This window comes from Rattus norvegicus, chromosome 16 (assembly GCF_021556685.1).
Source record: "Rattus norvegicus strain SHRSP/BbbUtx chromosome 16, alternate assembly SHRSP_T2T, whole genome shotgun sequence".
Lineage (NCBI taxonomy): Eukaryota > Metazoa > Chordata > Mammalia > Rodentia > Muridae > Rattus > Rattus norvegicus.
Genome location: NC_141549.1, coordinates 34920001 through 34936655, shown reverse-complemented (window position 1 = coordinate 34936655; position 16655 = coordinate 34920001). Strand labels below are relative to the sequence as shown.

General features: G+C 44.8%; 2 protein-coding genes across 10 annotated transcripts in view; both read right to left on the bottom strand.

Moving 5' to 3' along the window:
* Positions 1-16655, bottom strand: part of Erich1 (glutamate-rich 1) — a gene marked incomplete at its 5' end in the record, with an annotated part of 52793804 nt that overhangs the window by 48727708 nt on the left and 4049441 nt on the right.
* Positions 1875-16655, bottom strand: part of Palld (palladin, cytoskeletal associated protein) — a 393100-nt gene continuing 378319 nt past the window's right edge. For 8 of the 10 annotated variants that reach the window (XM_087587229.1, NM_001433250.1, NM_001433251.1 and 5 more), the window contains 6 exon segments: positions 15729-15823; positions 13818-13950; positions 8651-8858; positions 6358-6523; positions 5684-5817; positions 1875-3978 (listed from right to left, as the gene is read on the bottom strand). In XM_087587229.1, coding sequence (XP_087443355.1) covers positions 3806-3978; positions 5684-5817; positions 6358-6523; positions 8651-8858; positions 13818-13950; positions 15729-15823 — 909 coding nt within the window. In that variant the 3' untranslated portion in view covers positions 1875-3805. 10 annotated transcript variants of the gene reach the window in all.

Below are 16655 nucleotides of genomic sequence, written 5' to 3'. Positions count from 1 at the left end.
GGGATGCCTAGTGTTCTCTATCAAAGAAAACTGATTTTCTTTTCCCAGAAGCTATCGGTTATGAACAGCTTCTTGGCTAGGGATTGGACTTTTTGCCCATCTCTCCACTTCTGTGCTTGGCTTTTGTCTGGCTGGAGCGTGTGCAGGTCATGGACCTGTTCTCAATTCCTGTGATTTGCATCTTTCTCTTGTGTCTAGCACATGCTGCCTCCTAGAATCATCCACCACCTCTGGCTTTTACAGTCTCTCTGTGTACACCCCAGAGCCTTAAGCAAAGGGGCGTGACATAGACCTTCCATTTAGAGCTAAGCATTCAGTAGTGTCGTATTCTGCGTGCTGATCAGTTGTGGGGGTTTGTGTTAATCTACACATCTACAGCGAGAAGCTTCTCTGCTGAGGGTTGAAGAAGGCACTGAGCTCTGGATCGCACTAGGCCATCAGGAGTCCTTATATTCCTACGCTCACGTAGCACAGTGTGTCTCAACCTTCCCAACGTGGCAACTTTAATTCAGTTACTCCTGCGGTGACCCCTAGTGATAAAATATTTCCATTAATACATCATAACTGTAATTTTGCTACTGCTAAGAATCATAATGTAAACATTTTTGTTGATAGGGGTTAGCCAAAGGGGTCTCAACTCACAAGTTGGGAACTGCTGATTTAGCAGAATTACTGTAGTAGACTTCCCCTAGGTTCCGTGGTCTGTCTAGCTCCAAGTGGTTTTGCCTCATGGACAGCATCATGTGTGAATCTGCATTTCTAGCAAGTTCCCGATAGCCAGTCTAGAGAGAATTACTCTAAGACTTGATCTACAGGCTTCTCAAAAGGAATCAGGCAAATGCCCATAATTTATAGTACAATGGGAAACTCTTTAATTAGATGAAATTTCAACATAAAGAATAGATCGGAGAAAGTGAAAACTATGTGCTAGGCATGGTAGGTGAAATCCCAGTGGGTCACGTGCCTTGAACAGCACAGGGTTGTAATTGGTGTTTCTGGTTTTATTTGTCTGCTAAGTTGTTTCTGAGAGTTAGTGAGCAGACAGCTGTCCCACACACCTCTCTTCTCCAATCAAGGCTGAATCTCAGTGCTACTTGGAAGAGATGGGTGTTCTCCTCTGGGTGTGTGTATAGTGTACCCATGCTGTGGGTACACAGGCTGATGCAGGTACATGTGGAGGCCAGAGGGTGACGTCAGGTTGCCTTCCTGTCACTCTCCTCCTCATTTTGTGAGGCAAGACCTCTCCTCTGAATCCAGAGTTCGATGTCTTGATTAGCCTGGCTGGCCAGTGAGCCCCAGGAATCTGGCCCCTCTGCACAGAGGGCAGACACAGTCAGTAGCAGTTTTTTAGGGATATGAACAGTCTTCATTTGTATGCAGCAAACCCTTTACTCAAGAGCCACCTTCCTGTCCCCTGAAAGGAATTTTGAAGATACAATTACGTTTCTAAGACAAGTGCTTTTTAGAAAGGAGATTGTGTGGATGGGCCTGATTTATTCAGGTGCTCCTTTAAAGGGGAGTGGACCCTTCCATAGCAAAATAGAGTCCAAGAATGAGCAGGTCGAGTACAAAGGGAATTCTCATGTCTGGCTTTGAAGATAAGGGGGAGAAATCCCCATAGCCTTGGGGAGAGGAGAGCAGCCCCTGGCCGACAGACTAAGTGGCTCCTCTGACCCAGACTGTCAAGGAACTTTTGAATTCTGTCATAACCACTAAGGCACCAGGGAAGATTGCCGCCTGTGACCCGGCGAACTGGAACTTGCCCTTTCATGTCCAACTTCTGACCTACCTGACTCGGACGACACAGAAATCTGAAGCTTCCCACTCTGCTGGTGTGTTACAGTGGCAATAGAACCAACACCACAAGGGTCAACTGCCATCTGTTAAATATTTATTTATTGATGTTAAGTCCATATTACAACAGCACAACAATCCAAAGTATGGTACTACCTTTTTTTTGTTTTTTTGTTTTTTCATAAATACAACATAAAAGGTGGCAAAAGAATGCGAGTTAATCCCAAGCCCAGCAAATTAGCAAAAAAAAAAAAAAAAAAAAAAAAAGTCACATTCAGAAAAACTTGGCAATTCTGATATGATATAGGCTGAAATTGTACAACAGAGAGAGGTCCATGAGTAATTTAAATCCCCCACTAGCAATGTGTATGTGGTCAGAGACTTGTACCACACTACACAGAACATCTGCCCCTCCCCCCCCAGTGTTCAAACCTGCTAAAACTTGTTTGGTTGGTGTTCTTACAAAAGTAGAAAGCTGTACCATGTGAAGCAGTATTACAAAGAATACGGGGTGGTTACAGATATAAAATTGTTTTAAGAACTATGTATGACTTGAGTAACTGAGCTAAGAAAGTTCAACACCTTTATAAATAATGAACAATAGATAGGTTTTGATGAGGAACAAACACAGTGTTTTCTTTTCATAGCAAAGTACCTTTAAAGCCTCATGTATTACACTATCAGGCCAAATTATTTTCTCTCACTTAAAAAAAGAAAAAAAATTGGTTCCGACTTAAAGTCATCAAGTCTGGTCAGATTCAACTCAGTTTAGCTGATGCAGAATCGTGCATTCCAAAAGCAGTCTTTGCAGCTGGCCTTACAGATGCTCAGAGCCTGGCCCTCTCCTAAGGCTAGATTCCATGGAGCCAGGGGGTGACGGGAACTCGAAATTTCCACCCAGCCCCTCTAGTGCCAATGGAAAAGAAGTTCGTTGTAGCACACTCTTGTTTTTGTTTTTGTCTCTCAAGTCTCTTTCTCCCTTAGGCAGACTAGACCCTTCTGTCTACTTCTCATATGCCACCCCTGCCACCTCAACCATGTCCAACTTGCTCTACATACTAACATCATCAACTACTACACCCTTGAGCTACAGGGAAGTCTCTACCACACACACGCTCCAGACTTCTGGGTGTTCCCCTAGAGTCCTTGACTGGTTAACCGCAGTGTTTTCTGCACCTATGTTTTTAAGGTTTAGAGGAAAACCAAAGAAAGAAGCCTGACCTGGCCCTGATGCATTCATCTAAATGGATATGAGATCCCCATGTGGGTAGCAATTCCTTCCTTCCCCTCATGCCTTCCAAACCTGCCTCCTCTAAATGCTACCTGCCTTGGTCGTGGTTTGGATGCCTCTTGTGGAATGGACTGTAATATAACTCTGTTTTCTCCGGAACCCTTTAAGTTTAAGGTGACCCTTTATTCAACACAGATTGTAAGTTAGCTAAGGTAACATACAAGGAAAACTGATATGAATGGAACTTAAGGCAAGGATTTCCTCCTTTCCCATGTAACACAAGCAGTTTGCAAAGGCAAGGCATTTCCTAGGACTGACTTCCCCTCCCTTCTCTTTCTCGTCCCTCCATATTGCACGCGGTTCACTGGGGCCATCTGTAGACACTGCGCTTCAAAGTCACTGTATCTGTCAAACATTCACACTGCCATGCTGTAGCACCTATACCTTGTGCTTAAAGGCACTTAGAGATAACATACATTGTGGTTACCTCTGAACAGTTGGTTTCTTTTGGCATTTTGGCATTTCAGACCATTTTAATCACAGCAGTTCCAAAAGTCTTAAACTGGACAATAAATGTGAGTTTTCTGTGCAATGTGTACATTTCTATAAGCATCACCTACTTAGACTCTCTATTAAGTAAGAAAAATATGATTTTGGTGTTTTGTTTTTTTTTTTAACTTCGTAAGTCGACAGTATACTTCTGCCTTTCACATAATGTGACAGCGGAGTAGGCTGGTCGAAGCAATGGCGTTCAGTTTTCAGCTTCAACATGGGCGCCGATCACAGGTCTTCACTTTCTACCAAGCCGCTGTTCAGTGTCAGGTGAGATGGGCTGGCTTCAGGCTGGAAAGCGGCTTTGATGTCTAGTCCCTGGTCCGAAAGGGCTGCATAGCGACTGGCTGAGGGCCGTACTTTTTTTGGCTTGGTGGTCTGTGGCTGCTGATGCCACTGGGCTACAAAGAAAGAGAGCAAATGACGACGTTTAGCAAAGATATGCTTGGAAATCCCTGAGAGGTTTAAGTAAACACACGCTGTCTTTTGGACAGAGCCTGGTGGCTTACACTCCCAATCTCAGCACTTGGGAGGCTGAGGCAGATTACCGATGTTTGAGGTCAGCTTGGCTTGCACAGTGAGTTATAGGCCAGCCTGAGTTGCAGAGCAATAACCCGTCTCTAAAAACAAAAAGGCACACACACAAAACTGACTTTTGATACATATTGGGTACGTACACTTTTTTAAAAATTTTATTTTTTATATATGTGAGTGCTTTGCCTGCATGTATGCATGTGCAGTGAGCATGTTCCTGGTGACTGTGTGTGTGTGTGTGTGTGTGTGTGTGTGTGTGTGTGTGTGTTCTGCCTATATATATGTGCATTCTTGGTGTGAGTGTTTTGGTGATTATATATATATATGTGTGTATATATATATATGCGCCTTTGTGTGTGTGTGTGTGTGTGTGTGTGTGTGTGTGTGTGTGTTGCCTATGTGTATGTGCACTGAGTATGTTCTCGGTGCCTGGGAAGGTGCCAGATTGCCCTGGTAGTCCACAACTAGGAGCTGTCATGTGAGAGCTGGGAACTGAGCCTGAGTCTCTGGCTAGAACAGGCAGTGCTCTTATCTGCCGAGCCATCTCTCAGGGCCTCGAATGTGTACAGGAGTGTACAGCCCTGGCAGACATGTGGGTCGTGTACAGGCACTTCTGCAGTGTACTTACAGGCACCACAAGTCACTGTCTGTGGCCGTGGGACTGTGAAGCCAGGCAATACAGAAGGTTTTGTTCTTCTAGTACCTGCAGCATTGGGAAGTCTCAAAACAGTTGATAAGCTTCCCATCTGTCCTATCTTTCTTCCTTTTTCTTTAACAATAGTCACAGTTAGGAAGTCTAGATAGACTTTAACATTAATAAAAGGAAGAGAACCAGACATCTGGGAAGGTTTCAAAAGGCTATTACTTTCTTAAGCAGAGGTAAAATTTGGAATTAAAACAATATTTTCTGGTGTTTTTTCTTATAGCAATGGATCATATAATTCTGTTGTAGTCTTGAAACTGAGTTGGTAGGTTTTTTTAAAAATTTAGGATGCCATGTATACAAACACACACACACACACACACACACACACACACACACACACACACACCCCTTCAAGAGTCCACGGCCAAGAGCTGCTTAAGATACATCAATGAGAGAAGCGCTTAGCTAAGTTAAGCACACACTCCAGAACCAAGGTACACAGGTTAAGACTACAGCAGGACGGGGAAGGACTATGATCCAGGAAGAAATGGTTAGAGACAGCCACTTGCAGAATACACAAATAAGAAAATGGCAAAAATGCAAATGCCTTTATGTTAACCCTATGGATGCTGATGTGAGAGAGACACAGCTGATCAGCCAGCCTAAGAAACCAACATGCACATCTCGCTAATCAATCAAAGACCCTGGTGATACTTGGGTGTCTGTTCTCCCGGAGGGGGTTTCACTATTAATGTCGGGAAACTATAACAGAAAGAGAAAGAGTAATATGAATGTTTTTGGCAAGTAAAATCCTGGTGTATCAGCTTAGACTATAAAGCTTAGAGCAATGTGCACATCACTCCCATATCTAATTCTTCATCCTTCAGGGTGTGCGACGCATGGAGATGAGACGAGGCAGCACTCACTGTAGACATCCAGCCTGGCAGTACAGGACACGATGCCTGCTTCGTTCTTGGCGGACACGGTATACCACCCAGCGTCTTCTTTTGTTGCTCCCTGAATGAGCAGGCAGATGTAGCCATGATTATCCTGGTGCATGCTGCAGGGAGAGATAAAGTCATTAGGGCTCTACATTTTAAAAAAGTGGCTTTGGATATAAAGCATCATTTTTAATTAGGTCATTAGAAATGGAATTGTGCGGGGAGCAGATAATAGGGCCATACTTATTCCAGAGAGGCAGCTCACCCCATTAAGTTAATGGGGGAGCGGAGCAGACCTCAAGAGGGCAGATAAATCCCTGCACCAATTCCTGAGGGAAGACCTGCCTTTTTTTTTTTTTTTTTTTTTAACAAAACCACTGACTGGGCTGCAGCCGTGGGAGCAAATGAACCCATCTTTTCCTTTTGATATACGCATTTTCAAAAATGCAACCAGGTTAAGTCCGAATCGACTTGGTCACATACCAAAATTGCCCTCTTCTAAAGCTTAAGCCGACATTTGGACGACATGTGACTCTCGTCTTGCTCATCGGTGCTAACGTGGCTTCTCCGCTCACCGATCTGCAAGCAGTCTCTGATGTACCGTCTAGCCCCGGGTCTGCGCAAGCTATGGGGTAGATGAAACCACTGTGCAGTCTTACCTCACTCGATCAGTGCTGTGAGTGAGCGATTCATTTTCTTTCTTCCAGAATATCTGAGGTGGCGGCACCCCCGAAACGCGGCATTCCAGCCGCACGGGGTACCCATCGGCAACCCCCGTGTTTTGCAGCTTCTCGATAAACACAGGGGCCTTGTGTGCTTCTTTAGCTAAGGGAACATGAGATGAATTATCAGTTAGTGGCATACAAAGGGTCACTGCAAGGAACTGGGGAGCTCCAGAAAGATTGAGTAGCTCTTTTACCATAGTGTTTTTCACATCAGGTGGTAAGAGGTTAGCCCTCCCCTCAAGCAAAGGTCTGTACGCTTCGTTCCACTCACGCTATTTCCTCAATTAATTCAAGACTGATAGGCCCGCATAGTGCCCCAGCCATCTGCTCCTCAGAATGCCCGCCTGACAGGCCTCAGAGAGTCAGTCATCGCTAGCAGCTGCGAGAGCTTTGCTCTAATTAAGTCAGCGGGAGCGCGCAGGCCTGACCTACTGCTGCCACCTAGTGGTGCTGACTGTTTCAGAACTAGGATTCCCTGGCTGCCACCTGAAATGCTTATTTCTGAAGATTTAAAATTCGGAGGAACTCATAGTGGGATGAGACATACCACAGGATTTAAAGGGTTGGGGGAAATACATACAGGAAAGGTATGTTTACCTAATTTTAGATAATTATCTAGATTCTAGATAACTCTAGGGAATTCTAGATAATGATAAATTAAGGATGCACAGCCTGTAAATTATAAATTCTAACTTGTATTCTTTGAAAGGCGCCTGTAAAGAAGACACCTTTATGATTATCTTACAGGACTTTATTACTTAGTTTTTTTAAGTCAAAACTTATTGTTAATAATATGAACATTATCAGCTAATGGGACACTAATTTCTCAGGTCACTGATAGAAGCAATTTCAGAGAAAGAACAAGGTTTAATTTCCTGCACGCTCTCAACAACGAATCTAAGGATACACATCTTCCTGCACACTAACATGAATCAGGACCCTGCCATCAGACATTAGTTTCTGTGTTAGAGTTGTGTCACCGCTGGCAAACAGACCATAGATGTCTCAACCAGTGGGGACCATAACATGCCACAGCCCTTTGAGGGATTAAACAGGAAGATGCTTAAGAAGTTCTGCACAGGCAGCATGGCAGCCGGGTGCACAGCAGTGCTGCAAGCAGCACGTGCTATCACTGGTAAGCAGTTGGAGCAGTAATACTAAGGCTGCCATTAAACACAGCTAGCAATGCACAAACTAATCTGATGGTAGAGGCTGTGATCCCTGATAGTGCTCACTGGCAGGAGAGCTGGTGCAAGCCCAAACATCTGGTTTTGGGATCCTTAAGTCTTGTCCTGATGGGCAGATAAGACGTATGGGTACATTTAATAGGAGAAAAAGGAACATTATCTTTTGAGCTTAGAGAAATGAGGGAACCCAAAGCTAGCATGTGGGCAGATGGAGGACTTTGCACAACATTCAAAAGCATGGTTAAGATGATGGCATCGCCCAGACATTTCCCAAGGTGTTCGGGGAAACACATTGGTTCTGTTATTAGAGCTCTCACCCTGGATTTTATAACCAAGACCTCCTGGGTTTTACTCTCATTGGCCCTTGCTTGAGCTAAGTAATTCACAGTGTTGGCAAGAGGCTGTCTTGAGCCTAATTTTGGCTTACTAAGGAGGACCCCAGAGACCCCTGATTATTTCGCAGGGCCAATGGGAGGCCTAGCCAAGATAATGCATATGATGTGCACTGTCAGTCAAGCTTTAAGAGACAGACACTATGCTTTGGCAGGCTTTGTGATAGCAAGAGGTCAGACCGTCAGAATTCTTCCTTACTCCAAGGGGAGGGATGAACCTTCCCATGAGTGTCTTTTCATTCAAGGTTTCTCAAAGAATCTAACTTCCTGTAATGATACTAACACTGCCTACTTACAGTACCGCTTAGAAAGCAGAGTTTATTGATACTGATTTGTGTATAGATGCAACATTATTAAAGTTTTTGAACTCTGAAATGGCTATATTGTCTCGAAAGTTCTTGAAGCCTGTTTGTCAGTCACTCTATCCCTGTGAAACACTAGGCCTGTCACAGTCACATAAAGGTGAGCTGCCCAAATCCCTTCTTTGCCAGGTCGTGGGAGAACAAAAAGATAAATTATAATGGCTATTCTCAGTGACACAATCTGCTCTGTCACCATTTCGAGTTATTTCCTGCATTATTTAATGACAGAGAATCCGTTTCTGTGTCATCTAGCTTGTTTCGTCGATGAGGGATCATGGCCACCTACCAGCAACCACAAGCTCCAGGTTAAATGAGTTCTGGCCTGCTCTGTTGGTGGCGATGCAGGTGTAGATGCCTGCGTCCCGGGACGTGACTGGCTCTATAATGAGGGAGTGCACCCCATTCTCACGGACCAGCATCTTGTGAGCACTGTCAGGGCGGATGGGCTTTCCGTCTAGTTGCCAGCTGAGATCTGGGGTTGGTAATCCACTGACCTAAACCGGAAAGGAGTCATGAATTTCTCCAATAGTAAAACAATCAAATGACCAAGAGTTACGGATCCAGCACCAGTTCGGCCTTCCTTTGGTAGCACGGACAATGGCTTTCTCATGTTACCCTCTGGTTCATGAGAACTTCCCATGGTTTCCAGAAGCACTTGGAGGTTCACTTCTAAACACCTCTTATAGAACCATCCCGAGATAAGTAAAATGGGGATTTAAACATATTTCTGTCATCTTCTTGCCTCACCTAATACTATAAGCATTTCCAGGCGAGGATGGCATCGGGCTCTGAGCTCTTTGGAAACATGGGAGGTGCAACCTTTATAACAATAACACTCAGCTGGGAAGCTTCCTGTCAAGGAGTGGACATCACCATGGAGATATGAGTTAATGCGGCCATCAGCACACAGACCTACTATTTTATAATCCTTGAAAGTGAATAACAAGGGCAGTTTGAAATCATGCAGAAAGTCAGACAAATTAGCATCACAATGGAGACATCCTGAAGTCTGAAGAGAGTGGCTGTTGTGCTGAACTGAATTGCTAGAACCGCAGCACACTGCTGAAGGAAGGGACAGTGGCCATCTGCTGGCTTTTTATAGGGCTGCCCTTGATTTTAGAGAAGAGAATTAAGGAAGACTTTTGATATCCCTCCTTCCTCCTACTCTACTAGTGGGAAGTGATATATTCTGCTACCCAAAGATTACTGGATTATAAAACAATCATCAAATGGCTGGATTATAAAATGGTTTCTCTGTAGCACTCATACAGTCCATTCTGCCCCGTGGCAAGTACGCATTACTACTACCAACAAGGTGTCTCGTACACATGTAGTCACATCTGGGGAACATAGGGGAAAAGTGCAATTAAATCATGGGTTAAAGGGATGGGATTTCGAAAGGGCAGTAGCAGTGAGGAAGTGATTTCTGAGGGCAGTATACTGTGTGTCCCCAGCTCTCCACATGCATCCTCTCCCTGAGGGGAAGACATTAGAGGTGGTACAGAAATATAAAAGGTAGTCCTGACTGGGCTCCTGGTCCTGGGGAGTCTATAGCTTGCTCCCACTTTTCTGGGTTTGACAATGGACAAGCAGGATCTGTGGCCCTAGTACAGGAAGGCATTGACCGGGTTCTTTCAAAACAGGACACTCATCCAGGGGGCAGCGTTACTCAAGCAAAGAGAGCACGCCCTGTTTTCGTCACCCCAGCTCTCCCAGTGAGTCAGTGAGGAGAGCACAGCACAGTATGGTCTCAGGAACTGAAGGTCTCCACAGTCTGAGCAGTCTGTGCTCTTGATCCATGAGCAGAAGGCAGAGAGAAGCACACACTTGGCATCTATCACGCGTTAAGAGTTCCTACCCTGCAGGCTTACTGCAGAGGGAAGGTTAGTGCCTGGGAATGCACCGCAGGGGCTGCAGTACACTGAAATTTCCTTGGAAGTACGTAGCAGTGTGCAGTGTCCATTCACGTGGCAGGACGCACGTTTTCTTCTCCTCCTGTTTTTGGGACAGGGTTTCATGTGGCCCAGGCTGGGGTCGAATTTATTATGTAGCCAAAAATGCCTTTGATTTTGTGATCCTTCAAGTTTCTCTTCTTAATGCTGGGATTACAGGCCTGTGCCAGCAAACCCACTGACTTCCATATTTTCTTTATCATTGTAGTGAGCTCAAGTCATGATTATTTTAATTCTCAATATTTTTTAGAGGCGGAGATGAAAGGACATTTATGTCACTGTTTAGAGCAACATTGTAGCTATCAGGGTGCTACATATCAGCCCATCAGCCACACCCACCCTTGCTACATACTTATGTTTTAAAATTAATCTGACTTGCTCTAATTGTTCTCCTATGAAATGCAGTACACATTTTTAAAAATACACATTTTTCTTACCTCTCTTTCCTTTCCCTGTTTTTCTGAAATGCAACGCTAACTGGCTTATATCAGGCTGGTCCGGGATTCCCAAAGAGCCACCTGTCCCTGCCATCTGAGGGCTGGGAGTAAGGTGTGTGCCACCACACCTGCCTACAATTCTGTTTTTAAACGTGCAGTTAGCAACTACCTCAGAATATCATCATTTCCTTTGTTGCCTGGAAATTCCATCATATAGGTTATATTTATGAACTAATTTAAAACAACGTATTTATTTAGAAGGCGGGCAAACCCAAAAATTTTAGTTTGTATATTTTGCATACATGACACCCTAGAACGTGCACACATTGTAGAATGATGACATTGAGCCAAGCAGCACATCCATCCTCTCACGTGCTTGTCTGCCATCCTTCCTTCCTTCCTTCCTTCCTTCCTTCCTTCCTTCCTTCCTTCCTTCCTTTCTTGGTGTGGCAGGAACTGTCATGTGTTTGATGGCTTGGTAACAAGCACCACACTGAACAACGGATTTCTCCTGATTGACTGACATTTGTAGCTGTGACAGACAGTTTCCCAATCCTGCTCTGCTAGCCCTCAGTAAGCATGGTTTAACTCCTCCACCGTGAAGGTCCTTTAGATGCTACAGGAAGTGACAGGTACGTGAGGTCATGGAGTGTTCTGATGTCTGTCTATCTGCTGCAGGGCACTTAAGTTGACTGTGTATTTCAGATACCGTGAGTGATATGAGGGCACACATCTGTGGCTCATGACTGCATCTCCTGTGGATCACATGGTAGTTCTAACATATGAATTCCTGTGTAATGCGCGTGCACATGTTCCTGTGCACTCGTGTGCTCATGCACCTCATTTTTGAGAAGAGAGCAGCTTCCTTTGAGAGAAGGAAGAGCTCACTGGTTGGCTGCACTGCCTGGGTGAGCTCTAGGGTCAACTGTGTCTACCTCCCCCACCAGCAGTGGGTTATGCAGCACCAGCCTTCTCTGTGGGGGTTGGAGAAATCTGAACTCAAGCCCTTGTGTATGAGCAGCAGACAATTTAGGGACTGAGCTATCTTACCAGGCCCCAAGAAGTGAATGCTAAATCTATCTATCTATCTATCTATCTATCTATCTATCTATCTATCTATCTATCTAATCATCTATCTATCTATCTATCTATCTATCTATCTATCTATCTATCTGCAACAGGGTAAGGCTATGTACCCTGGTTGTCCTGCATTTCAGGACACAGGTTGTGACAGGGCTATGCTATGTTTGTTTGTTTGTGACAGGATCATGGTACGGTTGTCCTGGAATTCATTATGTAGACCAGGCCTGCCTCAATGTCCCAGCCATCCACCTGCCTCCACGTTCTCACTGCTAGGATCAAAGGCATGAGCCACCATGTCGGCCCCCCTCACAGATTAGTTTTTGACTAAAAATGAAGTAAATGCATTGACATTCAACTTGTGTTTTATACTCTGAGATGTACCTTAAAAAATGCTACCTTAAAAGCTAAGTTATTTTAAAGAATACATTTATTCTTTTCTGTGTGTTCTTAGAAGACCAAATTTACTTGAAAAGAAAGAGTAATCAAGTAAATTAAGATGGCTTCAACGTAAACTTTTAGGATTGGGATAAGGCACCCCCATCCCCTACTCAGAAGGAAGGAACACAGACGGTTCTCCCATCTTGTGGTCATTGGCAAAACCTCTCTTAAAGTCACATTCGCTTTCGTATTGATAAAGGAGTCATACTTTCTACACGTCCATCTTCAAGGGCGATGGCTTCAAAATGAATTAAGGGAACAGCTATGGCCTGTTGTAGAAATGTCAATGTGTATTCTTCTTTGCGACACATTAGCAGTGTCACGTGAATATCCATGAAGCTTACTCTCTTGTCATTTATTTTTCTCCCATGTATTACATCCCAGTTTTCCTCCCTCCACTCCCCCCAATCCCTCTCCCTGCCTTTTTTCTCCCCCAGATCCATTTCCCCTCAGAGAAAAAGCAGGGCTCCAAGGGATAACAACTGAATACAGCATAACGAGTTACAGCATGGGTAGGCGCATACCCTCATGATGGGCTGACGGGGTAACCCAGTAGGAGGAAAAGGGTCCCAAAAGGAGGTGAGAGAGTCAGAGAGATGTCCCCCACTCCCACTGTTAGGGGTCCCTCAAGAACACTGAGGAACACAACCATAGTAAATATGCAAAGACCTATCTCAGGCCCATATAGACCCCATGATTGTCACTTGTGTTTCTTTGAGCCCCTGTGTGCCCTGCTTAGTTGATTCTGTGGGCTGTATTCTCCAGGAGTCCTCGATCCTTCTGGCCCCTACAATTTTTCCTCCCTTTCTTCTGTGGGATTCCCCAAGTTCTGCCTCATGTTTGGTTGTGAGCCATGAAATGTACATTAACAGCATTTTTTTTTCAAACCTCTCTACCAAACTCTACAAGCCATTTTTCCTGTCCTGCAATCCCAGAGAGAACCAGCAGATGGAGTCCAAATAATTTTAAAAAACTACTCATGTTTAAGAGCTAAAGCTTAGGGCAGTAACACCCAAAGGAAAGGATAGAGGGTGGGATTGGGGGGTGGGGGGGGTAACTGGTAGGGAGGGGACAATCAGTGGCAGCAGGGAGGCAGGTAGGGGAGGGAAGGAACAGGGACTGAAAACCAAGCTAAATATGTATGAGAATGCCACAAGGAAACCTGTTGGCACACAAGCTAATTTGAAATAGAGTTAATGGATAAAAGCTACTATAAGAAGACAAGCAATACAGCCATGTGGGGGAGAATAAAAGTGTAAGTAATTCCATAGCAAGGGTAATCAGATCACTTGATGACGGGGATGCAGGGCAGATTCGTCACATTTACTGTAACTAGAAAATGGGGAGAGGGGAGGGGAGGAGGGGAGAAGGGAGAAGGCGGGAGAGTAAGTGTGACCTAGCCATTACCTGGAGTTTGGTGCCCAGAGTTCAGAGTTAACATACTTAACATATGTTTACAAGTAAAGGAAATCAGATAACTGTTTATAGACATGGAGTCCATTTCTCTCATGCTGGCTCTTACAGCAGGTCCGGACACACTTACCTTGCAGTCCATCCTGCAGAGCTTGCCTTCCTGAACCGTCAGGTCTCCAGGAGCCTGCAGGAAGTGAGGTCTGAAGAATCGCTCCTGAATGGGCTCATTTTCATCTCCACTGTCCCGTGATCGAGAGCGAGGCCTTGAAACAAGAGACAGGAGAGGTGGATAACTGCAATGCACACAGGAGTTATTTACAGGAGACGCAGGTCCTGGTGCGAGTTTACACACCCCAAATGGGATGAGCAAACCTTGCTTCATTTGGAAGTTTATGATCAATTAGTAAAGTCTCCAGTTAGCAGAATACTAAAAATAATCATAAAACGGAAATGCAGGTAGTATTTGAGAATATTCTTACCTAGATAGACATTTTTAAACCTTTGTTAGAATTTGTAACAATTAACAGCAGCTTTTGCTCGTGTTGTTTACTGATTCTTCCTCAATAGAAATAAATTAACTTCCCACCATGGTTTTACTTTTGTAGCTAATTACAATGTCTCACTTTATAAAAACATAATGTATCTCTCATCAAAATTCCTTTTCATGTTCCCCAGGAAAACAAATTACATTCTTGGGCACGTTCAACTTTTCATTCATTTGTATGCCTAAAGGCCTTCTTTTCTGCTTTAAAAGAAGGTGGTGCGGGCCGCCCAGACTTTGCATGTCTTGTTACCAGAGCAGTGGAACTGAAAGTAATGGTAGCCAAGGCCTGAGAAACCGAGCAAGACGCCGAGAACAAATTGTCAGAAACCACTGGGAGGATTACGTTTAAAAGCTGAGCGCAGGCAGGGCTGAAGCTCAGTGGGAGAGAGCTTGCCTCAGAGGCACGAGGCCCTAGGTTCAGTCCTCAGTGCTGACAAAAAGAAATGCTATTTAACCAAAAAACAGAACAAAGGGGAAATAAGGCTTTCAGCCGTGTCAGATCGGCTGTTTTATCTAGCTTAACTAGATGACAGCGTGTCTTGAGCAGCCACTGACAAGGAAAAGTCTAGGTGTAGTCTACTTATTGGACAGAAGTAGAAAAGGAAGACTCAGAGTGACGGGCATAACACAAACATGTCTCTATAGCCACAGACAGAGATCTAGGCTCCTGGGAGCTGGTACTGCCACAGTGAGTTCTGGCCATCGACTGCACATGCTCAGCCCTTGTCAGAAGCAAGCGCTCTGTGGTAGTCACTGGGTGATTCTGGCTACACTTGTTTGACGCTTGCTACCTTTTCTGCTTCTCTCTCTACCAACAGTGTCTATACTCAGGGCCCGTAATTTCCATTTAGTGCTATTTAGGGATGCTGTGTCTGTAATACAGCTAAGCATGACAGGCTGACTGGCTGGCTGCCTTACCGTTTTCCTTTTAACATTCAAATATATCATTAAGAAATGGCACCCAGTGCCTGCCTGGTATCCATCTGCCACTGTTTCAGCGTCCGTCATAGGCCTGGGGTGTAGACATTTGCTAGAGCACGTGGACACATCTTACCCATAAGACTTGTGGTGTCACTGTGCTATGTGTCAAACAGAGCGACTTAAAGTGTACTCTCACCAAATCTAGCTGATTTCAAGAACAGTAGCAACAGTGCATGACTGTCAGCCCCCACAGCTGTTGTTGGTTTGGACATCCGTGTTCCATTTGGTGGCATTTTCATGTTCATGGACCAGGTACAGGTCCTGAACCTTGACTGTCTCATATTTTAGAAATTGTGTCCTCCTTAGTAACGAGTGCTTGTATAGCTGAATCGTTTGGACACATATTGGCGAGTATTTGATCCCTCCTAGTTGTAAAAATGCAAGAGGCAAAATAAGGAGGCCCAGACTTTAACACTGTGTCCACTGTCCTCCTATGATTGTGGTAGCAATCGGTTCACAGCGATAAATAAATGAGAAGCAGCCCCCAGCACCCCCAGGAAGGAGCATCTGAAATACCTTCTGGCATGAGGATGACCTGGGGGAGATCGGGGACTGCGGCCTCTTTGGTTGACAGCCTGCACCATCAGCCGTCCGGTACAACTGACCCGACCCTGTCAGAGACACCAGGAGAAGGCATTATGCAAACACATTAACCATCACACACTATCGAGTCTTGTATCTTGTTCTCTCTAAGACACTATTTCACAGCCATGCACCACTAGTAACCAAAGCCAGTCACCTCAGTAAAACTATTTGCTGAAAGGATTCAGGTGACAAGAGACTTTTTAGGATGGCATTCAAAATGACACTCCTCGTTCATCTGCAACATAAGGCCTTCAGAACACAGGGAGCCAAACTGTAAAGTAGGACGGGAGGATAGTTTTCTCTTGTGATGTTCTGTTCTCACAGTCAAACATCTGCTTGTTAGAGCCAATTCTGAGATCAGAATTAAGTAATTTTAGTTTTCGCTCAGGTCTTCTCAGTAACACTTAGTGTAACTGCTTTGTGGGAGGGATGCCTGTGTGATGAAAACGGGCATCCTGTAAGAGGTGTGTGCATGAGCGTCCCGGCAGTGTCTGAAAATAAACACGCCCGCAATGTAAACGCTAGGAACAATGGAATGGGCAGAACATGTGTGTCACATGATAAAGGCTTAGCCCATCAAGAGCTGTATTTGTCTCTGAAGTTTGCCAATGGTAGACTCGACAAGTTGTAGGGAGACACGTGCGATTCTTAGAGGGACCCAGGTGACAGGAATAGGTCACCAGATGTCACTCTGGCGTTGGTTTCAGCTTTTCTCATCGCTATTCACAGGTAGCAACATCAACGAGTTCCTCTCCCACTTCTACCAATGAGCAGATCTACTTCTCGCTTCCAATGCTGGCCAAACAGAAACAGCAGGAGAGGGGCCATGAGATGCAGACGTGCCATCAGTCATTAGGC